This window comes from Girardinichthys multiradiatus, chromosome 5 (assembly GCF_021462225.1).
Source record: "Girardinichthys multiradiatus isolate DD_20200921_A chromosome 5, DD_fGirMul_XY1, whole genome shotgun sequence".
Taxonomy (NCBI): Eukaryota; Metazoa; Chordata; class Actinopteri; order Cyprinodontiformes; family Goodeidae; genus Girardinichthys; species Girardinichthys multiradiatus.
In genome coordinates, this window is record NC_061798.1 from 6,565,821 (window position 1) to 6,592,915 (window position 27,095).

A 27,095-nucleotide genomic window follows, 5' to 3' on the forward strand; every position below is an offset into this window, starting at 1 on the left:
TCCATCAGCCCAACTAAAAAAAACGGAGGTCTGGGAACAGCATAAGGAGCCCAGTTAGTTCAGTGGGTGAGCCAACAGTTGAATATGGAGCACAATAGTCACTTCTGACCTGTTCAGTTATGTCCGGTCTGGTTTAAGAATTGATGCGTCAAGGTGGTCTGGAAGCGTTGACTTCCTCCCTTTTTCCTATCCCAAACTCTGATTAATTAGAACTAGGCATTAGAAGAAGCAGGCCGCCAGGTAGCCATCAGGTGACAAACAAAAGGAACCATTGGCAAACAATGAAAACCAGAGAGCTTAAATACTGAGGGAAGTGGAGTGTGGACAATGAACTGGGAGAGAAGCTAATCAGAAGAAACATGGAACAGCTGGTAAAAAGGGCTGCAGGAAGACTGATATTAACCTGATTGAGCAGCGAGTGCAAGAAGCAAACAAACAAACAAACAAACAAACATAACCAGGTGTAAACAAGATCTATAAAAAAATGTAAACTAAACACATCTAATACAAGAATCCAGAAAGTAACAAAATTAAAACAGAAGGAATCTAAATAAACCCAGATGAACAGAAAAGCACCAGGCAGAGCAGAAAGTAAACAAACATAAAAACCTAACAGACAGATCCTGACATTATTAGACTAGTTGTGATACTGATTATTCACATTCATTAATATAATTTAACATAGCATGCACCTACATTATTTTTAATATATTTTCTGTATATATGCCCAGTTTTTTGTAATGAGGCTGTTTCTTCCATTCCTGATAAGAGTTCAATGTTCTCTCCAACACTTGTTAAAGATTCACAGAGAAAACATTTACACCCGGCATACTGACAGATTAATGACAAACATGAGGTGGGTTGTGTCACCTTTGCATTTGCACAGCATGCTGCGTCCGCTGGTGGCTGTCCTGTACAACCACTGCCGTGTTTCCTCTTCCAGAGGCTCGGCCCTTTCCTTTAACCAAAGGATCTCTGGCTTCCTCCCATTCTTTCACTCCGTATGGAAAATAAAACGAAACAATTCAGTGAAGACTTGACCACAAATAGAAGAGAATTTTTTTTCACTTTGCCGCCCAGCATCAAAATTGGTGAGTAGTTCTGGGTCGTAGATCACACTTGTTTTTTAGCCATGGAAAAAAAAGGTTCTCATCAGATTTCTATTTGTCTTAATATTTTGACATGATCTGAATGCAAATTATATTATTTACTGTCCACTGAAATGACCACAGTTTGGTGAGTTTAGTGGTCTAGTGTGCAGATCCTCTTGTATTCACAGTATACTCACAGGCTGGTTTATTTTGGTTTTGCTGCACACAAACACACTCCTGTAGAGGGTTAGTGGAGTTTTAAAGTGAATTGAATTGTGAAGTCTGTCAACTACTGAGGAAAATGATTGATTGCGTGGATAATTTCTTTATGTTTTTTTACACAAGATACATTTTAAAACCCAGATAAATACTAATTTTAGTGTCTATAGGTGAGCTAGAAGCTCACCTATAGACCAGCTTTGGAAGCAGAATTTCTGTTCCTGTGAGGTCTCAGACAGGAACGTTTATGTTGAAGACAGTTGCAATTCAATTCAATTCAAAAATATTTTATTAATCCCAATTAAAAGGGAAATTAATTGTTGTAGCTCATGTTCTACAGGTTTCTTCAAAGAGCTGTTGTAGATGCTGATGGCTGTGGGCAGGAAGGATCTCCTGTAGAGGTCTGTCTTACAGCACATCTGAAGAAGCCTCTGACTGAAGACACTCTGTTGTTGTAGGACAGTCTGATAAAGAGGATGCTCAGGGTTCTCCATGATGTTCTTCATTTTATGAAGAATCCGTCTTTGCACAATGATCTCCAGAGGTTCCAGAGGAGTCCCCAGAACAGAACCAGCCTTTTTTATCAGCTTGTTGAGCTTTATTAAGTCCCTGGCTCTGATGCTGCTTCCCCAGCAGATGATGGCAGAAGAGATCACACTCTCCACAACAGACTTATAGAAGATATACAGCATCTTGCTGCAAACACTGAAGGTCCTAAGCTTCCTCAAAAAGTACTGTCCCTTCTTGTAGACGGCTTCACAGTTGCATCTCCACTTCAGTCTGTTGTCCAGGTGAACACCGAGGTATTTATACTCCTCCGCCACCTCCACTTCGTCTCCCATATTGGAAAAAGTGTTTGACCTATTGCTAATTTCTGTTTGTCTTCAAATCTGCAATCATCTACTTTGTTTTATTTACCTTCAAGATGAGATGATTGCTTCTACACCATGCCACAGAATGCCCTGTACTCAGCTTCTTGTCCATCTCTGATATATCCCACGACTGCAGAATCATCCGAGTATTTCTGCAGATGACAGGAGTCTGTCTTGTACTGGAAGTCTGAGGTGTACAGAGTGAAAAGAAATGGTGAGAGTTCAGTCCCCTGTGGTGCTCCTCTGAGGTTGACCACTTGGTTACACACAACTCTTCTCTTAGACATTAGGATAAATACTTGCAGATACATTCTCTTTTCAAGATTCTTTAATATAATATGATGTTTGGAGTTGTCACAGCTGACAAATTTGGTGCAGCCAATGAGGTGGAACTCATCTGCGGGGGATCAAATGGTCCAAAGTAGTGCAGTCTGTCTTGTGACAAAGCTCAGCTTCGGTGGGATGTTAGATTCTCTCAGATGACTCAGTAAAATTTGAAATTGAAAGTAAATTTATGGTTATACTGCTCATCAAATTTAAAATGGTCTTCATAAAAAGCAAAATAAAAATCAACCATCCCAGAGGCAAGGAGCCCAGTTTACCTTCAGTGTGGGCTACTTGCCTTACCACTTTATGATGAATTTCACCAGTTACTATAACATCCCAACGTTCTGACAGATATCTATTATTTTTCGCTATTAATACATTAATTAAGATAGAGGCTTTTTTTGTTTGTTTTCAATCTCTTAAGAAGCAGCTGCGATGTTGTCGTCTGGAATCATTATTCCATTCCAGCAGGAACAGTCTATAAACCAAAGTGCACTCTGAAGTGATGGAGAAAACCTGTCTAGATGTTATGTACAGTATTAGAGCCTTCTTTCTCTATTCAGCTTTTTTCTTGGAAAGTAGCAATTTGCAGGTTCTAGTTTACATGTGTTTTTTTTGCACCTGTTTCCATTTGTTCCATTCTCTGAGCCAACCATTTTGCACAAAATATTGCTACAGATATAAAAGTTAATTAACAGATTAAAGCCCTACATAGATGCAACATGAATGTAGCGGGCGACTGAATTATATGACGTACACATAGACAGAAACAGTTCCGGTCAGAGGTTCACTCTGACTCACTGTGGACGTGCACATGGTGATTAATATTTATGGGCTTTTAAAGATGCATTGTGTTCTTCTTTACAGAGAGTAATAATTATAGAACATACAACTTCAACAAATTTTTAAAATAAGAAATGGATGCACCGTATGTTTAAAAAAAAAAAAGATTTTCTGTGATCCACATGCTCAAAATGATACATACAAGCTCAAATATATACATACACAGCCAATGTTGTAATATTTGTTGCTCACCAAGTTGAACCTCTACCACACTCCTTTTGTAGCCATTAACGACGCCCTACACATTATAATTTTGGCTCAGTGTTTGACCACTCTTATCAGAATTGGTACAATTTAACTTAGTTGGTTTCCTGGCTCTGACCTGGCTACTAACCATTGCCTAAACGTTTTTAAAGGGGTTTCAGGTCAGAGCTTTAAGAGGATCATTATGGGAGCCAAATAGAGGCCACCCCAAGACCAGTTTTGGGTGTGTGTTTGGGATTTTTGTCCAGTTGGAGCAGAGATGTTTGTTGTCCAAGTTTCAACTATCGGACTCAAACTGTTATGAAGGACCAATCCTGCCATAATGCAGAATACATACAGAAGTAAATACTTTTCCTAGCCCTTGTATTTGTTTCATATTTAATAACCCAAATATATTTAAAACATGTTTTTTACTCAAAGATATATTATTTTTCCAAATAATTTTATTGTCTAAGGCAGCATGTGTAGGCCGATTACGTCACAGTGGTGCAACGAAGGCTATCCAAAATCGAAGGCTCCTCCAAATGTGTCCTTCTTTTCTGTAAATTTGAAGGATGGGTCCAGTGAATTATTTGTGGCCCACCATATCCCATGATTCATTGCGGGTCAAAGCAGATTGTTGAAACGGAAGTGCAATGGCAGAGGAGAGAGAAAAGCTGTGTATAAAGTTGGATATATTGAGCTTTCTGTAAAACAAAATGGACTTTTACAATGTTTTTAGGCTACAATGTGGCTGTGTAAATCTGAAATATCTATTCGTTTTACCAAGATATTGCTTAGTTGCAAAGGTGAGTGAAGTGTTTGGTGCTCCTGCTGTCCTAACAGCTGGCTCGCCTTGTCAGCTGTCAGCTGACCAGACGGTTGAGACTCACTATACCGGGGGAGGATGCCTGAGTCTCGCCACATAATTTTCAAACTGGTTTTCCCAAAGGGTTGGAAGTTAAAGACAGGTATAATTCATTCAGATAATATTTAACGGTTAATGTTTGGTTTATTTATTATTATTATTATGCTCTACAAATAAATTGATTTAAACTTTGTTAAGAAAGTTAATATGTTAGTCTTTTATGTTAGTATTTTACCAATATGTTAGTCTTTTACCAATAAATTTAATCAAATTGTATTTGTCATCATCAATACATTTTATTTACAGTGTTATATTTTTCTTTAAATCTGACCATAATATAAATATTATTTTCAACATTTTAAATGGCATGGATTTTGCAATAAAAAATCCATGCCATTGTACCAATTCGCAATAAAGAGACCTCTGCCATGTCTGATAGAAGTGGTCCAATTTCCAGCCAGAACAATGCTTCAATAATGGTTACAAAATGCTTGTGGTTTCTCAGTAACTGGTTAAGATATCTTTGACAAAATAATTTTGTGGCTGTATGAACACATTTGAGCCTCTATGTATAATTAGGGACACTGTGTGGATTGGAGTTAATATAATGTTTGTGCCTAATTTTCAGACCCACAAACAGAGGTCAATCAGGAAGCAATGCTAAGGATTGGTAACAGATTTATTTCACAGCCTTATGTTCTGAGTAAACCTTGTTACTCGTTTCAGGAAATATCTGAGGAGGAGAGTAGAAGAATTAGGACTGCTCAATGAAAGACAAGTAGGACTGTTATAAGACTGGACTTCTTTACCGGTTCTGGAGAAGTAGAAGATACTGAGGGGAGTTCTGATGGCCCAAGACAGTATGGTGCAGGACTATTGTATGGTGACGGCTTGAAGAGCTCATAGCACTTGACTGCAGGTGAGGATAGGAGAACGGGCAGGCAGGTATGGGCAGAGGATCAGGGGCTGCAGAGGATGACCGTGGAAGCAGGTAAGAGTCCAGGTGAGTTATCACATCAGAGGAGGTGACTGTAAGATCCAACGTCTCAGGAAATAAGTACAGGACTCAACCCAGAAAATCAGGAAATACAGGGAGAGACTCTCGAAGATGAGTCACTGTTAACACAAAAGGAGGCTAGGCCGTCTTACAATGGTTGATGGTCTGGCAGCTCCCTGTTTGTTCGGCGGTCTGACGAGTGAACAGCAGTCAGGTGGGAGTGCTGCAGCCTGTCTGGCTACTTGGAAACACTGGTGGAAAAAACCTGCAGCTCAGAAGGAAACCACAGAAGCACACCCACACAGTCATGACAGACAATTTACAATAAATTTCAACTGAATTTTTTTTTTTTAATCACTGAAGTTTTATTTTGTGTAAGCATTCTGTTCTGATATAAGAACACTTCAATGCACCTTGAAAATCCCAAAATGAGAATTTATTTAATTTCCATATTCATTTCCTTTTGATCAGAAATGTGTGTTTGATTTTTATGTGCTGCCTGTTGATTATCTATAGTTTTTATACGCGACATAATATAAGCCTTAGAGGAGAGTTAGCTTCAGTGGAAATAAAAGGTGTTGAACTTCATTTTTTACACTGTGAGAACCTGAGGAGGAGCTAGAGTCTAACAATGAGTGTATTTGTTATTGACCTGGCAGAGAAAGGCATGTGGGGGCAGCTGATTGTCAGAGCTGGCCTGTGTGTGCTGGAGGGTAATCAGGCAGGTCGAAGCTTTCTGTCAGCGTTGATTCTGTATGCACGAGACGTCACAGGCACATAAACTGGATCTGCAGCTTATTACTCTGCTGTTTGCTTCCTGCAGGTAAAAATGGCTGAATCATACAGGGTGACAGCGCAGGGCAGAAAGGTAAGTTTACACACCTGGCAAGCAAGTAGCAGTCCGCAGTTAACTAGAACACAGACTGGCTAAAAAAATCTGCCTAAAACAAAATCTGCCTTATATTCAGTCTTGGAGTTCTCTGGTGAAAGCTAGGATACGGGTTTTTCACTTGTTTGGCTTTTGTTTGTTTTTTGTGGCTTGTGAAAAGATGTGAACTTGTTTTTGTCCCAACTAGTGTCAGTTGATCTAGAATAAACATAAGATCCTTTTTGAAAACTACCAAAATAAAAGCTTTGTTTAATCCTTGTAGGTTAGAAAAGCTCTTTATGAACCACTAAAATTAAAAATAGCTGTCAAGTTAAAGAGTCTTGTGTCTCACAATATTTGCAACTATCAAAGTAATTTTCTGAACTATTGTTGTTGAGAAAAAAGGGCTGGATTTGGCAAATTCTGCTTTTAGGTGCTGTGAGATTCAATGGATTTTTTTGTCATTGAACATTGAAAATACACTCGCTGACAAAAAAAGAGCCCCCACAAGGGTAGGTCTGATTTGAAAGTAATGTCATACGTATGAAAACTAGTGGTATGTATGTGTATGTTTTGGGTTTTAATGAGGCCTGGTGGTCGTATGGTAGGTTCCCTGTTAATCTCATACCAAGTTGTTGTAAAAGATGCGAATACTTGACAATTCAATCCAGAAGATACCACAACCTTAATCCAAACACAAAATGCAACCACTGTCAAACTCCAGCAAGTGCTCGTAAGTCTGTAAATTGAGGAATCATCTATTTTAAATGACTGTCAGATGCTCCAGTAACTGCCTGTAACTACATCACTTCACCTGTGACACCACCATGTAAGACTTCTGGTGTTTGTTCTAGACTAGGCAGCTCTTTGCAAACCTAATCATTTTAATACCTTTTGCTGGTCTGCACGTTTTACATGAACATCCACATCAGACTATTTTACTTGGTGCCAAAATCTTCAGTTAGATACCTTTCACTTTTTATGTATTTTCTTGTTACCAAAATATAGAAAATTTAGAATAATCCAAATGAAAGCATCTATCTTTTTACCTTTAAAGAAACCCCAAGAAAGCTGGAAATAAAAGCTTTTATTTTGAATTCTGAACCAATGTCATCAAACTTCCTGTTTCACAGGGGCTTGAATACAGCACATGGTAGTCACAGGACAGGGCGCTTTATGTCACTCTGTGAACTTAGTACCTTACAAGCAACAGCAGAGCCTGAAAACAATGAAACACCCACACATTAAAAAGTCTTCACACATAGGAACTGTTTGTGACTGAATACAACACTTAAAGTAGATACTGTTGGAGCACTTCTTAAGATGCCCAGCAAAGTTATTCTGCATTTATTTCCTTCCTTTCAGAGATGGAGTTTACCACAGAGACATGAGACGGATCCAAACCGAATAGGGTCTCGATGTCTGGATGGAGAAGCTGAGAGAAAACTGGTAAAAATAATAAAGGCACCACATGTAAACCCAGCAGATAAACACAGAGCTGCTGATGGAAACAAGCTTTTTGCATTTTAGTATAAGCGTGTCGTATTACAACAGAAGGATGTGTACTGTGGTTTTCCGGTGAAATCCTAATTTAGACTATAGCTGCTGGAATTACAAGTGAATAAAAAAAACTATTTAAAAAAAATAAAAACATTGAATTGTCTTGAAAAATAACTGCTTCATAAAGAATTATTTTTGAAAGAATAATATTGTTCTAAATGTAGATTTTTCAGTGAAAATGTTTCTTTGCTTAAAACATTTTTTTCCTTTGAAATATTTCAGTTTAGGTGGCAGAGCGCTAGAGGGAATTACATTGTAGGAGTATTAAATGTTTCTCTGAGCTTATTGCTGATGTCTTTCCTTCCTGGCATTGTTTTAGCAAACACAAAAAAAACGCAAGATCAAAACCTCTGCTTCTTTTAACGCTGTTCTCGTTTGTTGATAATAAGCAATACAAACCCCTCCTATAGAAGCAGTAAGGGTAAAGTTGAATAATATTATAGTATATTATGTGTTGTGGCATTAACCATCTAACTTTCAGACATAATGGCTAGTTTTTTATGTCGCAATTAGGCATGTGCTTATTTGAGATTTTGATCGCATGTTATCGTTAGGCCCAAACATTGTGCTGTTTTATCACTAGATAAACTGATTTAAAGATCAGAAAACATAGTTTTACATACAGAATATGATTTTCTGCTGATCTCTTTAATAAAAGCAGCCCGAATGGATTTAAGTTCATTAATTACATAATCAATTTTGTCTTGACACACAGCTGACTGACAGCTCCATACATCATACACCAGGAGAAAATTCTGACCTCTCTCTGGCATTTTGATTGAAAAAGTTTGAACCATAGGAATAGTTTCATGGAAACTGACAATGAATTTAAAACTGCCTCCTCTTTAAAACTGTGGTATATGTTTTATGTATTTAATTTCCCTTTGGGATTAATAAAAGATTTTAGATGTCTTTAATACCTTGAACTCACATGCCCAGTCCCAAGATGTAAGTTCTGTAAATCTAAAGCAATTTAAATTGTCTCTTTAATGATATGGAAACATTTGTGTGTGCAGACAGTTCCTTTCAGAGGTCACATCTCAGGTGGACTGCATCCAGGGAAGAAGGTTATAGTGGTTGGGGTTGTGGACCCCAATCCCGATCGGTGAGATGATCTTCATGTAACCTTTGCCTCGTTTATTAGTTTTGTTTGAGGTCTTTCTATTGTATAGTACTTGTTGTTTATTTGGTTGTGAAGTTGTAAAGAGCCTCTGCACAAAACAGCAGGTTTATGCACCAATTACCCTGAAGGGAAGTTAAATACCCTATTCCATTATCGGGATAGAATTTAAACCAAAAACCTGGGCATGATCAGCTTAAAACAATCCACCTCCCCCTAAAGGCAAAAATCCAACAAAAGTTAGATACATTATTAAGGTCAAGAAAAAAAAAAACACTTTGCTTATTTTCCCAGTGTTTATACTGGAATAAAACGTATCTGCTTAATGGCTGCTGTATTTCTTCTTTTTGTCAGATTCTACGTTGCGCTGACATGTGGCCGTGGGACATCCAGGGAACCTCCACCTAATGTGGCTCTGGAGCTCTGTGTTCGATTTAAGGACAGACAAGTCCTGCGAAGAGCCTGCATGTCAGGTTCCTGGGGCGAAGCAGAGAGACTGATCCCTTTTTTTCCCTTTATCAAAGATCAGCCCTTTAAGGTACCAGAACCTCTGCAGAAACCGGTCACTATCTGTTGCATTATTGGTGGCTGAAAGTTTTACAGAAGTTTATGGATTCGGTGGAGTTGTCTTGTTGTGCTTCATTAAGGACAATGTTTTATGAAGAAAAGCTCCTTAACAAACAATCTTTACTCTGAAATATTGTAACTATGAAAATACAGCATAAAGCACAGAAGCATACTGCAAGACACTGAAATGAACCAAGCTGGATAATAGTGAAACAAGCTATTTAACTCAGATTTAATCTGTCTGAACTGAAGCTGATAGCCTGTAATTATTAATTTTGTCTGTATTATTTCTATAGATTGGATATTTAAAATAATTACCCAAAAGTGACAACCATCAGGCATATCATTATGACCAGTGAATAACACTGATTATGTCTTCATCAGGGCACATGTTAGTAGGAAGCTGTGAACATGTAGTCCCAGTTCATGTGTTAGAAGATGGAAACAATGTCAAACATGAGGTAATGAGTGAGATTGACAAGATTCAAAGTGTGTTGGCTATAGAGATGGATCAGAGCATCTCCAAAACTGCAGCTCGGTGGTCATTGTCTTCTAAAAGTGGTACAAAGAAGAAAAAGAGGTAAAGGGTTTACAGGCTCATTAGTGCCTAAGGCTCATTGATGCACGTGAGAATCAAAGGTTGGTCATTGTGTTTTAATCCACATGTGGAGTTACTCTAGCTCAGATGGCTGAAGGACTTAATGCTGGTTCTGAAAGAAAAGCATCAGAATCCATGGTACATCATAGTTTGTTGAATATAAGGCAGCATAGTTGCAGAACAGTCAGGGTGCCCATGCTAACCCTTGTCCAAAAGGGCCAATGTTGGGCATGTGAGCATTAGAATTGGACCATGGCAATATATGAAAAAGGGATGGTTTACAAATGTTTTGAGGCCAGTTTGAGGTGCCGACTTGGCCTCTAAATTCCACAGATCTCATTTTAGTCTGAACACATCTGTTGTTAACATCTCGGTACATGATACTTCTTCAGGGCTCTTGTAGAGTCAATTAGCTGGAAATTGTTCCTGGAAAAGGCGGTGTGAGGATTATGATTATTGATTAATTAATATTAATCAAAAATTATAGTTAAAAATCATAATTTAGGAAAATAATTTCTTCACCAAAAATCATAACTTATGAATAGAAATCAGAGATGTCCTCTGGTGTTGTGATTATAGGGTTAAAGCTGTTAATAATTACAATTAGTCATATATCATTAATAATTGATAATGTCACTGTCTATTCAACTGATTCACCGTAGGTGGGGGAACTTCGACCTTATTTTGACCGATAAATCACTCTTGCACAAAATAATCACAAACGCTTCTCTTAATTATATATATGAAGATTTATTGAAGCCAAATAATTCTAATATACCACCTTTCTGGTCCAAAAACCTTCACCTAACTTACAAGCACTATTCTACTTAAAGGGGATAAAAATGATTGCCTAACAATAATAATAAAAGAAAATATATGCGCTTTTAGGGTCTAGGAAACTCAAACCAGCAGTTTTATGGACAAAATGTGCAATTTGGGTTAAATGGCAAGAGAAGCCCTCCTGATGTGCTGATGTCTTGGTTGCAGTGATCTGCTGGTAAACGGTGGGACCACCCCCCCTTTAGCCTCTAGCAGCTGATCGCCCCAAATCTCGAACAAAGAGTCATAAAACTCTGAGGCGGGAACTCAGTGGAAAAACTCCAGTAATAAAACTGGAACAAAGGAGTGGTGTGGCGAGGTCCATACCACAGTTGCTTTGAATGGAAACTTTAAAAGTCCAACTTCTAACTCCTGGGCTGATTTGGGATTAGCTGGACAAAAACATGAACACACACCTTGCACAGCAAATCAAGACAGCTCAGCATAAAACACTTAAATCAGTATTTCATGCAACAAGTTGATACCTTGGATTAACTATTGGTGATTCTAAATCACCTCAACTATACCTCATCCTGCCCAGACTTCTAAAATGCATGTTGATTTCTTCTCTCCACCGGTTGAGGATGGGTCAGGTCTGAAGAAAAACGAGGTGAGAGGGGATCACGCATCCGTGATCAACTCAAAAGAAAAACATTAAACTACTCATCTGTAGAAGAGGAGAAATATGAAGAACCGTTTAGTCGACTGAATCAACAAGGAGGAAAATCATCTCCTTGCAAATAAAATCTCTGTGGGTTTTAACCGGCGCCGGGTGTCGGCGTCGTCTTCGATCAGTATATGAATCTTCTGCCTTTCTTGTATCAGACAGGTTTCCAGCTTTCAAGCTCTTCCAGGAATGGCCTTGTGGAGCAAAACTTCGCCTGCAAGCTTTTGTCTCTTCAGATATGCGCCTCTGATGCGTCGTCCCGTGAGACACGCTAAAATGGCCACGAAATTTTATTTTCCGCGGGTTTTATAATCCCAGGTGACGTCAGACTTGCGATGTCTGTTGAGCTGCGCATGTTCCACTGTGCAACCAAAATGGATGACCCCAACAGGCAGACAACCACATTGTTAGGTAGGGGGTCATAATGTCACACCCATTGAGGGTAAATTAGAAATATATTTTCCTATCATCAGCAGCTTTGCAGTCATACAACAGTCACATTTGGCATCTGTGAGATAATAGGAATGGTATAATAATGAGCTGACGTTATGTGATCCTATTTGTGCCGCTATTTAGTTCCTGCAGATCTAGAGCTGTTTTGAGGTGATTGTTAATGCTGTGATCAGATTTCATAGGAACTTGAAATGAACTTGTTTTCTGTCTCCAGATTGAGATCCACTGCGAGCATAGCAGAATTCGAATGTTTGTGGATGGACAGCAGCTGTTTGACTTTCACCACAGAGTCCTGCCCCTCAGTGACATTGATACTTTATGGATCAAAGGCAGCATAACTATCACAAAACTTGCTTGAAATAAAAGACTTCCCTTTTAGACTTTCATAAGCCACTTGGGAACAGCACAAATGCTTATATTTATTCAAAATATTTTTTTATATGTTTATAAAATTGTTCAACATTTAGTATACTTTGTTGCTTTAGCTTTTGTTTTATGAACCTCATAAAGATATAACTACTCACTTTAATCCTATTTTTATTTGTAGATGATTAAAAAGGTGAAACCGTTCATTGATATTTTCTCTCAGTATGACATTCTCAATGCTTTTCATTATTTATGATCTACTTCAGCTATAAATATGATTCTTTTTTATTACATGTTTGCTTCTAATCATAGTTCATGAACAGTACATAACAAGAAAATTAAACTTTCTGATTTTACAAATAACTTGTTCTAATACATTGAAATTTGACTGCTAATATGAAGACACTTTTGGGATTACTACCTCAGTCCAGAGTATGAAGTCCAGTTATCAACCTCTGTCAAAATTAGATTGTTCACTTTTAACATACAAGCTCTATATTATATTCCATACCATTGCACTGTAAAGTCATTTTCAAGTTTTTATTGTGAGCAAATCCAGTGAAAACTGCCATTCTTTGTAAAAATATCTATGTGTATCATGTATATGTATCTTTTCCAGAAATAAAATGATTAAATATTGTGTCTACCTCTGGGTGGGTAAAATTATGCTAGCATAATATATTCAATTAATAATATTTTTGAAGAATTATTAAACTTCTTTAACCAATGTACAGTGTGTTTAGCTGCAAAAATGCATTATATCTATATATTTTTTGAAACCTTCTGATTGATAATCTGTCAGATTACAGAGACGTTGTTGGAGGACTAAAGCACTGTACACAGAGAGCTTTAAAATGCAGTTTTCTGACACAAAAAGGGTCATTCCCTTCTAAAATTGTCAGGGTGTGTCGAGGTGGAGCAGGATGAAGGTGCAAGCAGGAGGATGGGAGCAGCATGCTGAGTAGACGAATGCTTTTCATGATATGAGCAGGTACACTCACAGGAGGGAACTTAGGCAGGTTTACAGGCAGGAACACAGAGACGTGGACCGGGGAAGTCAGGAGCTGGATCCAGCAGTGAACAATTAAAACCAGAGGGTATAAATACTGGGAAAGAGGAGAATGGACCAATGAGCAAGAAAGATTAATCTGATGGAATCAGGATCAGCTGCTGGGGGAGCAGCTGGTCCTGCAAGACAACTGAAGGAGGAACTCTGATCAACTTGGATGAATAGGGAATCCGGGTAAACATCTAAGTGATCAGAAATGAGTAAACAATAGAACCCACTAAAGAACACAAACAAGGAATAAGACCTACAAGGAAATACAAACTAAAACATCTAACCCAGGAATCCAAGAAAGTAGTCTACACAAAAGGAAGACATGATGAATCTAAACAAAATGGATGAACTGAAATAAGAGCAACTGAAGAAAGCAGATAGAACTCAAACTCAAAAACCCTTAACATAGCAAGATTAGGACAAAAAAAGAAAAGCACAACGATATATAAATGATGATGTCATCAAAAAGCACATGCATGCCTATCTCTAGAAACATAAAATGGATTGTTTTCTTGACAAAAAAGACCTTTTTGAATTAATTATGTCAAATGAATGAGCAGATGATTATTCATAACACAGAAGAAACCCTCTTAGTTTACCCAAAGATGCTCTGTGCAGGAAATGTGGGTGTGTGTTTTGGCAAAGTAAATAAATCAAGAGGACGGATTTCTCTTCACCTACCAAAAACAAGCCTCCTTCAGTCCATCCTTTCGTACTGTGATGTGCCAGTGCTCTTTACACCTCATGATCAGTTGAAAGGTCCCGACAGGTAATGTTGGGGTGAAAATGACCCACCAATGATACGCCCCTGATCCAATTTGGGAGTTAGTCAGAAACCTTTAACCACAACATGCTCTCGACTAACCTTGAACAGCCACAGTACACCAGTTTGACCAGCAGGTAACAGCAGACACCTTTCTCACTTTTAAACGGATCTGTTTTTTGTATGCTTCTTAGGGTTGTTACTATGTAAAAAATGTAAGGATTTGGGTAAAGAGACATAGAGATACAAGTACATAAATTCTGTATAAATCATACCAATAGAGGAAACTGTAATCATATATTTAATTTTTATGGAACTTAAATTTGGCTGCATGGTGTCACAATTAGTAGCACTGTTTCCTTGCAGCAAGAAGGTCCTGGGTTCCACTCCCAGCCGGGGGTCTTTCTGCATGGAATTTGCATGTTCTCTTCAGAAAATTCTCTTCAGGTACTCCAACTTCCTCCCACTGTCCAAAAACATGACTAATAGGTTAATTGGTCTCTTTCTCTCATCAGTCTGACAGAGAGAGGTATCCCCAATCCTTGTGGTTTTTAATATAACAATGGCCACCAGTGGGCTCTACATGGACACACTTTATCAGTGTATTATTTTACTCAGTACCCCTACACATAGCCCATTCTAAAATGGCCCAACTCTTACACTCAGTAGTTTAATCTAACCTCTCCGATAACCCTATACCATTCCAAACCCTTTGTGAAGAGCCTTGAGACGACATGTGCTGTGGATTGGCGCTATATAAATAAAACTCAATTGAATTTCAATTCCCCTCAGGTGTGAATGGGTGTATGCAGGGTTAATTGACCTGTGTTGCCCTGCAATAGACTGGCAACCTGTCCAGGGTGTACTCCGCCTCTCACCCGTAGACCACTGGAGAGAGGCACCAGCTCCCATTACGACCCTGTATGGTAGTGACGAGTATAGAAAAAGGATGGAAGGAACTTATATTTCAGAAACAGCATGTATTGTTCAATTTCAATTGTAATTTCACATCAAGTCCAATATCTGTCTGTGCAACAACGGTATCAGGTATGAATCTGTGACAGATTCATACAGCACTCATAAGAGGTTTGTAGTCTCTCAGAATTAACAAAACATGTCAGATGAAGTCATTATGTTGGGCTGCTAATTTCTGCTAAAATACACAAACTGGGTGATCTCATTATTAAGACTGTGTGTCCACGCCTGGGCATAAGAAGCACACAAACATAAGTGCACCGCTATGATTCTTAATTCATATCGATTAGTCTTTTTTCCAGTGCTGTGACCAAAATAAAAATTGACTATATTAAGAAATCAATTCAATTCAGTTTATTTATATAGCGCCAATTCAAAACACGTCGTCTCAAGGCACTTCGCAAAGTCAGGTACATACATTCCAATTAATCCTAACCATTGAACAGTTCAGTCAGATTCAGTTATTTATTCAAATTGGATAAAAAGTTTTTCTATCTAAGGAAACCCAGCAGATTGCATCCAGTCAGTGACTTGCAGCATTCACTCCTCCTGGATGAGCATGTAGAGACAGTGGACAGTCACTGGCGTTGACTTTGCAGCAATCCCTCATACTGAGCATGCATGTAGCGACAGCGGAGAGGAAAAACTCCCTTTTAACAGGAAGAAACCTCCAGCAGAACCAGGCTCAGTGTGAGCGGCCATCTGCCACGATCGACTGGGGGTTTGAGAGAACAGAGGAGATACACAAAAAGAACAAAGAAGCACTGATCCAGGAGTCCTTTCTATGGGAAGGAAAAGTAAATGTTAGTGGATGTAACTCCTTTAGTCGTTTCACCTAGAAAGAAAGAACAGATAAACTCTGAGCCAGTTTTCAAGGATAGAGTCTGAAAGAGAGCACATAGAGTTAGTTACAGTGTTATGATTTGGGGTTGTTTGATTTTTGGTTTCTGGGTTTTCTTATATTTGTCTCACAATTTTTGAATCATGCTTCTGTTTATTATTTTACTGGTCATGTTTTAGTCTTGTTCATGTTTTGTCAAGTTTGGTTTTTGGTCCTGGTCATGCTTTAGTTTTTGTTTGTATTCAAGAGTTTCTGTTCTTGCTCCAGCCACGTTCTGTTCTGTCTGTTAATTATCTTTATCCGGTTCACCTGCTCCAAATTAATCTGTCTCCTAGCTCCACCTGGTTTACTCACCATATATACACTCCTGTTTGTTGTTCATTGTGGAAACATTATTCAAATATTGCTTTTGTCCTGTAGTCATATCATGCCTGTCTCGACCAGCCAGGCCAAGTCTGTTTTTTGACTGTTCTGCCTGCCCGTTCGTTGTTTTGTTCCTGCCTCTTTTTAGAGTGAGTTTTTGTTTTTTATTAAATTGTTTTTTTCACTTACCATCACGCTGCCTGCTCATCTGCATTCTGGGGTTCTATCTCGCAAACAATAACATACAGTAAAAGCTCAGTCAATTGCCATGTCTAGGAGGGAGAAAGGGTTAAACACTGAAAGACAGGGCCAAGTGGATCATCGGTAGAGGGTGAGCATTAAGTGGCTGCCAGCAGAAGCTTGGACAATGCCCCTCTCCAGAAAGGTGTCACAGGTAGACACAGAGTCAGGCCAGGTGTAGCTTCTACGAAGAGAAAAGAGAGAACATAAAGTTAAAAGCTGAAATAACAGCAAATAATGCAAAATTGGAGAGTAGTGTGAGAATGTAGCAAAGAGCGTGAAAGTGGTCATTATGTCCTCCAGCAGCCTAAGCCTATAGCAGCATAACTACAGAGATAGTTTCAGTTTGAGTTTATTTATTTATATAGTGCTTATTTACAACAATGTCGTCTCAATGCCCCCTACAAAGGGTCCGGAACGGCGCGGGGCCAGACCAAACCACCGAGTGCCAGAGCCCGGCCACCCCAGAACGGGCCACATGTTTGGGCACTAAGTAAAATAATACACTGATAAAGTTTGTCCATGTAGAGCCCACAGATGGCCATTGTTATACTAAAACCCACAAGGATTGGGATACCTCTCTCTGTCAGACTGATTATAACCATTGGAAAAGAGAAGGGGTCATACAGGTAGCAGAAATGGAGGGTGTGTTTGCACCTCAACCATAACTGAGCCGGTTTGGGCTAAACCTGACTCCCCCTTACTCCATCCAACATGGAGGGAGGAAGGCGGAGGTAAAAAATAAGGAAGATAGCTCAGGATAACCTAAGCCACTCTAACTATAAGCTTTATCAAAAAGGAAAGTTTTAAGCCTAGCCTTAAAATTAGACAGGGTGTCTGCCTCATGGACTAAAACCGGGAGCTGGTTCCACAGGAGAGGAGCCTGATAACTAAAGGATCTGCCTCCCATTCTACTTCTAGAGACTCTAGGAACCACCAGTAAACCTGCAATCACAACATTTTACAATCGAAATTGGAAAGCCTCCAAAAATATTGCTCTGCTCTGTAAATCACTTTGTCGTTAATAACCAATTTCTAGTATATGTGTAATTTTGCCTTTGTCAGCAAAAGAAAAAAAAAACATATGTCACATGTTTAGAATATCACAAGTGTCAAAAAAGCACACATGACCAAATTTTCAACTGAAAGGGTTATCGGCTGTTTGTTGCCTGTGACTGGGGTGAATAATGATGAAGTTCAGATGCCCTGCAGCCTCGTCTTCTTCAGTTTCATGGAGATGCTCCTCTATTATAACCTCCTGTCTCCTTTCATCCATAAAACATCACAGTCACAGTTCACTGACCTGCTTTACAGTCCCATCAGCCCTACATCGTCAGTGTGTGTGTATGTGTGCACGTGTGGTCATAATTGTATTACTTGCTCCACGAGGGAGTGGGTTTGTTTACACAAGCACAATTTAGGGGGTCATCTTCCTTTCAGAGGACACTGAGACACATTCACTGCTCAATGGGAACAGTTGATTAAAGTTCAAGGGATGGGTAAGGTAAAACGTTGTTAGGGTTGGTGAAGCATTCTACATATTTTTTCACAGAACTGCTTTATCATATTAGATTAAAAAAAATCTTATAGCTTCAGTTAACTAACTTTATATGGCTGTCTGGTTTACTCAGTCGTGTTGCCTGATAAATGTGCTTACAGTCAGAGGGTTCAAAACGAATGTGCAAATAGAAGAGGTGACGTGAACCACACAGTTAGGTTATCGTCATAAACCACAGTAAAAACTCAGTAGTCTCACGATTACTCATGCTGGACTGTTATAGGTTGTGGAAGGTTTTGAGGGTGTACAAAGCTTGTGTGGTGGGGTCACTGAAAAAGCTTTTTGGATTTGTTGCAGTTTAACAGAGTGTACAACACCAACACATTTTAATTTGATTTCTTTCTTTTATTTAGTTATAATTTTTGTCATAAATCATTGTGGTTTGTTTGGACCAATGTGCGGTCTGACACTCATAAGTTGCATGGTGAGTTGAAAGGTTTCTTCTTTTAATAATAATAACTTACATGGGTAAGCCAGAACAGGAACACGGACATGGAGCTAGGCAGCAACAGGGAAGCATACAGTGTAGCAATTAGGGATGTAAACAGGTATGAAGGGTCAAAGTAACAAAAATTAACTAGAAACAAATTGAAGGTGTGAAATACTGAACATGGAAAAATTGAGTCCCGTAAAAACCAAGATGTGATTAATTTCTCCTCTGTGAAAATTAGAATCTGTGAATTTGGAGGGCATTAAAATGATAACATGGTGAATATTAATGTTATAAATATTAAGGTTATCAAATTTAACGTTGCCTGTTTTTATTCACTGCCTTGATTTTAGCGTCTCCATTTTCACCACTTCAGTTTTATCATTTATCGGGTTCACAGTGTAATTTTTGTTTTGTGTTTCCTTCACTGACATGATTCAGCTGAGAGCCATCAGCTATGTTAGGAATGCCCAACACTGACCAGATCATGGTCCTTTCAGTATACTGTACAAGTACGAAGCAGGGGTCTTGAGAGGTTTTGGAGAAAAACAAAAGATATTTTAATTGTCTCAACACAAAACAATGCATTATTTTATTTTATATGAGTTTTACAATTTACAAAGACTACAAAAATATATCAAATCACCATTGCTGATAGTCTGAATTTGTTTACTTTTTAATGCATACCAAATTTCACATCAGATTAAAGGATATTGGAAAATGTTATGACAGTAAATATATAAAAATACAAAAAAATAGATTTACTGGACTTTTTTTTGTTATGAACATTTCCTAAACTAATGTGTTTTAGTTAGGGAAGAAAACTAAAAACGTAATGCATTTTTATTTGACATGTTAGGCAGTAAAAAGCAGTATCTGGTATATATGAAACCTTACATTTAGCCTATTTATGGGGTAAAAGTTACTAAGCAAGCTAATGTACCTTTTAAAAATGCAAAACAAAAACATACTTCAATCACAGAGTATAATATTAACCTTACTTTAGGAGAATTTATTATCATATAGTGTTAAATATTTGGGGAAATTTCTTAAGTAGACATTTTAACAAATTGGGTTGGTATATATTCTGCTCTGTCACATCTGTTAAAATGGGTCAGTCATGTCTGGGTTCTGTTGATCTGTTGACAAAGCAACTCTGGGTCAGCTGGGAGCTCATGTTGTTCTACATCCACTTCAAAGGTCAGATGCTATGATAAACTAGATGTTGCTTCAAAGCTTCCTCAGAAAAAAATATAGGTTTGCAGTCTCCATCACTCTCAGCATTCCCATCATGTCAGTAGGCCACAGTTTTTATGTACAGCAATATAAAGTCAGTTCTGTGTGGTACGTCTTCATGAGGCTGTGACAGGAGGGAGGTTCTAGAAAGATTTCCATCGAATGGCAGACAGTATCGTGTGGATGACGTAGAGGAGAGTTGCCACAAATGAGAAAACCTAAATAAGAAGACAGCATTTGTTCAGATTGTTGCAATTTGTTGGTTGATTTGTACATTTTCTTTATTTCTAAAGGTTTGTTAAGATTTTTGGAAGCAAGTTCCTGTGTAGATATTGATACCTGTTCCATATTACCTGTAGTAAAAAGATAATGTGAGCTTGTTGTCTTCAAAGTGGTGGAAGGCTAGGTTGATTAGACATACACCATTTGTTTTAGCTGGCTTTAGCAGTTTGAAACAAAACAAACTGAAAACGTTCATATCAACTGATCGATAAAGCGTAAATCTTACAAGCTTGTTAGTTTTACTCCAAGCCGAGAATTTATTTCCACCAAGCTCATTGTGATCTTTCTGCTCCAGGTAAAAGAGCTGTTACCACTAATAACTGCACAGAAACTAATCTAATAAGCTGATGCTTTGTTAGTTGCTGCTATTGTCATGCTAATGCTGAAATGTTTCAATAAAAACATTCTAAAAATGGTCTCCTCAACACGCTACACACACAAATATGTAAAAAATAAAGAACATTTGATCAATTTTCTTATGTGAATTACACACTTCAGTGAGCTGGCTTGTTATCTAGCTAATATCGGCTTTGGATTTATAAGTCTTCTTAGTCGATGTCCTGTATAAATTAGCTGTACTTACAACTGCTGAGATATCCAGCTTGTACACGTAGGTGGCTGGATTGGATTTGAAGGCCAGAGTCACAATTGCCAAGAGAACTGAAGCACTGAGATACAACATGGCAGCAATACCATGGTAGATGAAGTCCTGATGGAGGAAGATAGAAGAGAAGGACACAGAATTTGAGAAATGTTTAAACTCAAATATTGTTGTGGAGAATCAAACTAACATAAAAGGATGACATGTCACTTGTTACTTTTGAGAAAGTTCAAATACTTTCTCTGGCTGCTGCCAAACTCTGTTGAGCTGGACTGCTTTAATTTCTCTTTTGATATATCGAACTGGTGAAAGATTCCCTCGCTATTTCTCTTTTCACCACATGCCAAAGACACTCTACTAGATTGAGATGTTGTGACTTTGGAGGCCGTTGGAGTCCAGTGAACTCATTGTCATGCTTAACAATCCAAAACAGCAGACCAGCCCATACGGCCCCAACAACAATGCCAAGTTCAAAGTCACTTAAATCCTCTTGCTTCCCAATCTAAGGCCTCGTTCCGACTTCACCAAGTCTTCTACGCCATGTCTAGATGCCTAACTGAGTTGCTGCCATGCTATTGGCTGATTTGCTATCTGTGTTAACAAGCAACTAAACAGGTGTATTCAATAATGTATGAAACAGATTTAATTATATGGATAAAATGATGGAAATATGCTGGATTTATACTGGGAAGTCTCATACATACAAGGTAAATTCAACCTCTGTCATGAGAAATTCATTCACAGCTAAATTTCTTCAAATGTAACCAGCTGCCTGGGAGCATGTTATTTTATAAAGTAAACCATTGTTATTTAATTAAATTTAGTACGGTGGTGCAGTTGATAGCATTGTTGCCTTGCAGCAAGAAGGTCCTGGGTTCAATTCCCAGCCTGGGGTCTTTCTGCATGGAGTTTGCATGTTCTCCCCGTGCATGCGTGGGTTCCCACCGGTTACTCCGGCTTCCTCCCACAGTCTAAAGACATGTCTGTTAGGTTAATTGGTAACTCTAAATTGCCCTTAGGTGTATGAATGAGTGTGTGTGTGGTTGTATGTGTGTTGCCCTGTGATGGACTGGCGACCTGTCCAGGGTGTACCCTGCCTCTCGCCCATAGACAGCTGGAGATAGGCACCAGCTTCCCCGCGACCCACTATGGAATAAGCGGTAGAAAATGACTGACTGACTAGTATTAGAAGAATGGTAAAATGAGTGGCAGTTTTGACCAGTGGCAGTTTATCTGGAAGGTGTTGGATATAGTAACTTTTATTAGAATTATAGTTTTCAGAAAACACAATATTGATATTGTCTACTACAATATATATATACATATATAATTATTTACACAAGTCAAAAGTGAGCTTGTTCTGTTATTTTTCTGTCAGTGAGAACTTACTGCAGCTGCCCAGCCACTTGAGTTGTGGTGGCTCCCACAGGCAAACACCACCAACCAGACGAAGGTCATAAGGAAGCAGAAGATAGAGACACACATGACCCAGGCCTGAGGGTTATATGGCACTATGTACGTGCACGCCACCAGGATCCACACTAGACCACCAAAGATCTGCAGAAACACCAGAGACATTAGAGAAGACTGTACCATAGCTCTTACTGCAGCAGCACTGCAGCCATAGACTTTTTCATTTCATCAGCAATATGTTGTTTTTATCAAAGATGTTACATTGTCTGAACAATGAATACAGAAGACTAAGGAAGGATTTCCTTTAACAGTGAAAACATTGTAAGAAAAAACATCATGTAAATCATCTCGAAATACTTGCAAATTTGGTTAATAATTACTCTGTGAGCTGTGGCATAACTTTTAAGCCTGATGTTTTTTGACTGTTTTAATCATTTCCCGTCATGCTGTGAAGCTGAGCCATATGTATGTCACTTGTTCTGATTGTTTTGGGCCCGAAGGGATCAAAATGAAATCCAGGTGTCTGAAAATGTTGCATGTAACTGACAGTGCTCAGTAAAGTTTAGTTTTCCAAGGCCTCTGATTATGGATGTGCAGCTTGAGTTTCCATCATTTTGTTCACCCTGTATTTCCAGCTCGGTCCACAGCAGGGAGCCAGGTGTCCCTGCCTTCGTTTATTCTACACCGCTAATGATTGACAGGCTGCATTATTCATGGAGGTTGAACCTCCTCAACCTGCTGCTAAAACATTCCAATTCCACCTGCTTGTTTGCTCTGTTTTCTGTGTCTGTGTGAGGTCATGCTCAGGTTAACTCAAATGCACCAGCAGCATTCCACAAACATACTTCCATCTTAGTAAAGTTGTCTTTCTGTCTTTGTGGATGTTTGCTGTCTCACTTGTGCCTAACAGGCTCATTTTAGGAATGATATCTCCTCCATCAAATGGCTGTGTTTGTTTTGATCTCTGCTGTGATAAGATTTTCACAATTTTTCCTAAAGCAATCACAAGAAGACATGGGCTGGTGACCAGTATCAATGTATAACTACATTTTATAAGGGTACACTATTCAAACCAATAATATGTTAAAGTACTGTTACTACAATTTAAAGTACTTTTAATAAGAAATCGGAAAAAGTACTAGAGCGACAGAAGCTTTCTCTGAAAAACTGAGTAACATGAAGCTCCCTCTCCCCCATGGGTCACTAATGCTCAGGTGGGTGAGAAAATGTAAATGGACTGAATGCTGACCTCAAAGTATTTTAGACTAAAGCCACATTTACCCCCCAGTCACACCATAAACACACACAGATGCAGATCGGCAGACGACTTGATGTACCTTCTTGTCTGGGAGAACATCGACATGTGACAGAGGAGCAAGCTGGAATCAAACCCACAACTTTCCAACTGCAAGACGAGTGCTCTTCCCATTAAGACACAGTCGCATTCACCTTATAAACATATATAAGGTTATGTATATATATATATATATATATATATACATATATATATATATATATATATATATATATATATATATATATATATATATGAATATATATATATATATATATATATATACATAACCTTATATATGTATATATATGTATATATATATATATACATATATATACATACATTATGTATATATATATATATATATATATATATATATATATATATATACATATATATATATATATATATATATTATATATATATATATATATATGTATATATATATATATATATATATATATATATATATATATATATATATATATATATGAATATATATATATATATATATGAATATATATATATATATATATATGAATATATATATATATATATATATATATATACATAACCTTATATATGTATATATGTATATATATATATATACATATATATACATACATTATGTATATATATATATATATATATATATATATATATATATATATATACATATATATATATATATATATATATATATATATATATATATATATATATGTATATATATATATATATATATATGAATATATATATATATATATACATAACCTTATATATGTATATATGTATATATATATATATATACATATATATACATACATTATGTATATATATATATATATACATACATATATAAGGCTATGTATATATATACATATATAAGGTTATGTATATATGTATATGTATATATATATATATATATATATATATATATATATATATATATATATATATATATATATATATATATATATATATATATATACATATATATATGTAGTTCTTTATCATTTCTGCCCCCACTTCGGCACAAGATAGAATTTTGTGTGACACTTGACCAATCATCAGCAGTATAATTTTCTATTTCTTAAGCTTTTTCCTGTCCATGAAGGAAAACAATGGTCATGTCACTTTGTGGCAGAGAACTGCAACCTGCCTTCAGAGGTCTTTATGTCTCCCAAAGTACCTCTAGATAATCTGTTTAATGCAATATCCACATTGAGATTCCACGATTGACACACATAGTAAAAAAGGGATTATTTGTGCTACCCCTTCTGTATCATGGCTCCACATTTAGTTTTTCTGGGTTTAACTGTTTTCTTTTTGTAAAAAATGGAGAGACCCAACTTACATAGTTTTACTTAAGATATATATATTTTTTCCCTCGTTTTAATTTCCCTTTTTGCTTTAAAACCAAAAAAAATTATAACAAAAAAATAAAATAAAATAAAATAAAAATGATTTAGGTTACCCTAAATTTGCACACAGATTATTATGTAGCAGGCCATTACATTTTTAAATCTCGATAAGTAACATCTTTTTTTAAAAGGTGTGGCAGGTTTTGTGGCTCTGAGGTGTGAGAGGAAAAATGCTTAACCGTTAAAGCTTCCCACCTCACAGAAACAAAGGGAGTCACACCCACACAGACATATTAACCATCCCTGTTTCCACCTCTACAAATTAATCTTACTTTTCTGTTTAATATTTGTTTAACTAGTAAAGAACAGTTTTTAAGGAAGTAAAAATAGCCCCTGGAAAATCTGACCCGACTTGTTTAAAGGAATGAGAATAAATACGACTCTCCTTTCTGAACGCATGAATGGTAAAACTAACAAAAGGAGCATTCCACATAGTTTGTCATATTCTTCGTTTTAATTACAGTCAAATTTGGTACAATGTTGTGCTATCTAAAATAGAGCAAAGGAAGTTGCTGGATCCGTGCGTAAAGCTGCGAGTGGCCGTGCACCAAATGTCTCCTGGTGAACATAATGAAATCAAATAATACAAATAAAAAGCTGTTTCTCCTGTAAGTTTCTGTTAACCCCCCGTACACACGATTTCTTACCAGTTCTGGTACGTAGAGGATGTCCGGGATGGTGGTGCATATCCCCATGCCGCTGGGCAGGTGACCCATCGTGACAGTGTTTGAAGCCATTACTACGGTGAAGTACCGCTGAAGGGAGACTGAGCGGGATTCAGACCTGCTAGCCTTTAAACCAGTAAGAGCCGACTGGAAAAACCGGAATCTCCATCAGAGGACCGCAGACACGCCTGGTGGCTCCCACACCAGGAAGGGTTAGGATTAATCTGAGGTCCTGATACAGACTGACGGAGATATCACTGAGAGAAACACCTATTAATGTTTGACCAGAGGCCACTTTATCACCATGGCAACCGGAGGAACATCTGCTGCCAACAACAAAAACAAATGCCAGCACTTGTCTAAAACTTTGTTACATCAATAACTGCTTTTTTTTTTTAAAGCTTTCTCACATGTTTAGCCATACTAATTAGTGTTGACTGTACCCTGTTTTATTGTTTCTTCTGTACCTCAGTCAAAAGAGTGAGAGAGCATTTTACTGCCTCTGCACTCTCAACACATCCATCCATCCATCCATCCATACCTGTGTGGGGTCGCAGGGGGCTGGTGCCATCTCTCGGGTAAGAGGTGGGGCAAACTCTGGACAAGTTACCAGTCTATCACATGGCAACAAGGAGACACACAGGACTAACAACCATCTACACTCACACACATAAACACACTCCTAAGGGCAAATTAGAGAAACCAATAAACCCAATGTGCTTGTATTTCGACTGAGGGAGGAAGCAGAGTACCTGGAAAGAGAAAACGTGCAACTTCCATGCAGAAAGGCCCTAGTTTAGGATTTGAACCCAGGACCGTCTTGCTGCAATGCAGCTGTTCTAACAACTGTGCCAGTGTGCAGTCCTACACATTGCTGGTATTACTACTGTTTTCTTGGATACCAACTGTGTTATGTATTGATACCCGAGTTTGGTACCTTTTCACAGTATTATCAGCTACTACAACCATAGTTTCTTTTTTTCATGTCTTTTGCATATTTCTTGAGTTTTAACATGGAACATGGAACATGGAATAGAACTATCATGAGCTACAACACTAAACCAAAACTGAAAAAAGGTTAAGTATTAAAAGCTGTGAGCAATATTTTAGACATCTTTTAGCTTGGCATGGAAACAACTCCATTATATATATTTCAGCATTCTGGTCCCTGTGGGCATCCACTTCTCTCACCAGTTAATCTGGTATCTGATCTACTTGGTTGATATGTGCAATAGGAAACAGGAGCACAAACAATGCAAAAACCAAGAGTACAAATTCCTCACTGGGTGACAAAAAGGAAACACAGTAAAACAATAAAAACTCAAAGCAAATGGACAAAACTACACCCACACTGCTGCAGATCATGATAGCAACCAGAAAGATGATTTCCAAAAGGAAACCATTTAAGACCGCTTTCAGTCTTCCCAGGAGTGGAAGTCCCAGAAAATTCATCAATAGAAATGGATAAAAATGCAAAAATGCTTTTGCAGTGATCAGCGGAAAAAAAATAATATTTAAATGATAGTTGATTG

The 27,095-nt window shown here is 37.7% G+C and overlaps 2 protein-coding genes across 5 annotated transcripts; one reads left to right on the plus strand and one right to left on the minus strand.

The window, feature by feature from the left end:
- Positions 1-935: 935 nt before the first annotated feature.
- Positions 936-13,058, plus strand: lgalsla (lectin, galactoside-binding-like a). 4 transcript variants are annotated; one of them, XM_047364549.1, is made up of 7 exons: positions 936-1,091; positions 5,130-5,406; positions 6,224-6,268; positions 7,634-7,717; positions 8,845-8,933; positions 9,303-9,486; positions 12,267-13,058. In XM_047364549.1, the coding sequence occupies exons 3-7, from the start codon at positions 6,230-6,232 to the stop codon at positions 12,408-12,410; spliced, it is 540 nt and encodes a 179-aa protein (XP_047220505.1). In that variant the 5' UTR covers positions 936-1,091; positions 5,130-5,406; positions 6,224-6,229; the 3' UTR covers positions 12,411-13,058. The 4 variants fall into 4 exon arrangements, with proteins under 4 accessions (XP_047220505.1, XP_047220506.1, XP_047220504.1 ...); XM_047364550.1 differs by having other exon boundaries at positions 5,130-5,322; XM_047364548.1 differs by lacking the exon at positions 5,130-5,406 and having other exon boundaries at positions 937-1,091.
- A 5,484-nt stretch (positions 13,059-18,542) lies between these two features.
- On the minus strand, positions 18,543-26,321 carry mala.2 (mal, T cell differentiation protein a, tandem duplicate 2). Its single transcript, XM_047365174.1, has 4 exons — positions 25,546-26,321; positions 22,157-22,324; positions 20,750-20,875; positions 18,543-20,102 (listed from the first exon to the last, which is right to left on the minus strand). Exons 1-4 carry the CDS (start codon positions 25,633-25,635, stop codon positions 20,028-20,030), a joined length of 459 nt encoding a protein of 152 aa, XP_047221130.1. The 5' UTR covers positions 25,636-26,321; the 3' UTR covers positions 18,543-20,027.
- Between the last annotated feature and the right edge of the window lie 774 nt (positions 26,322-27,095).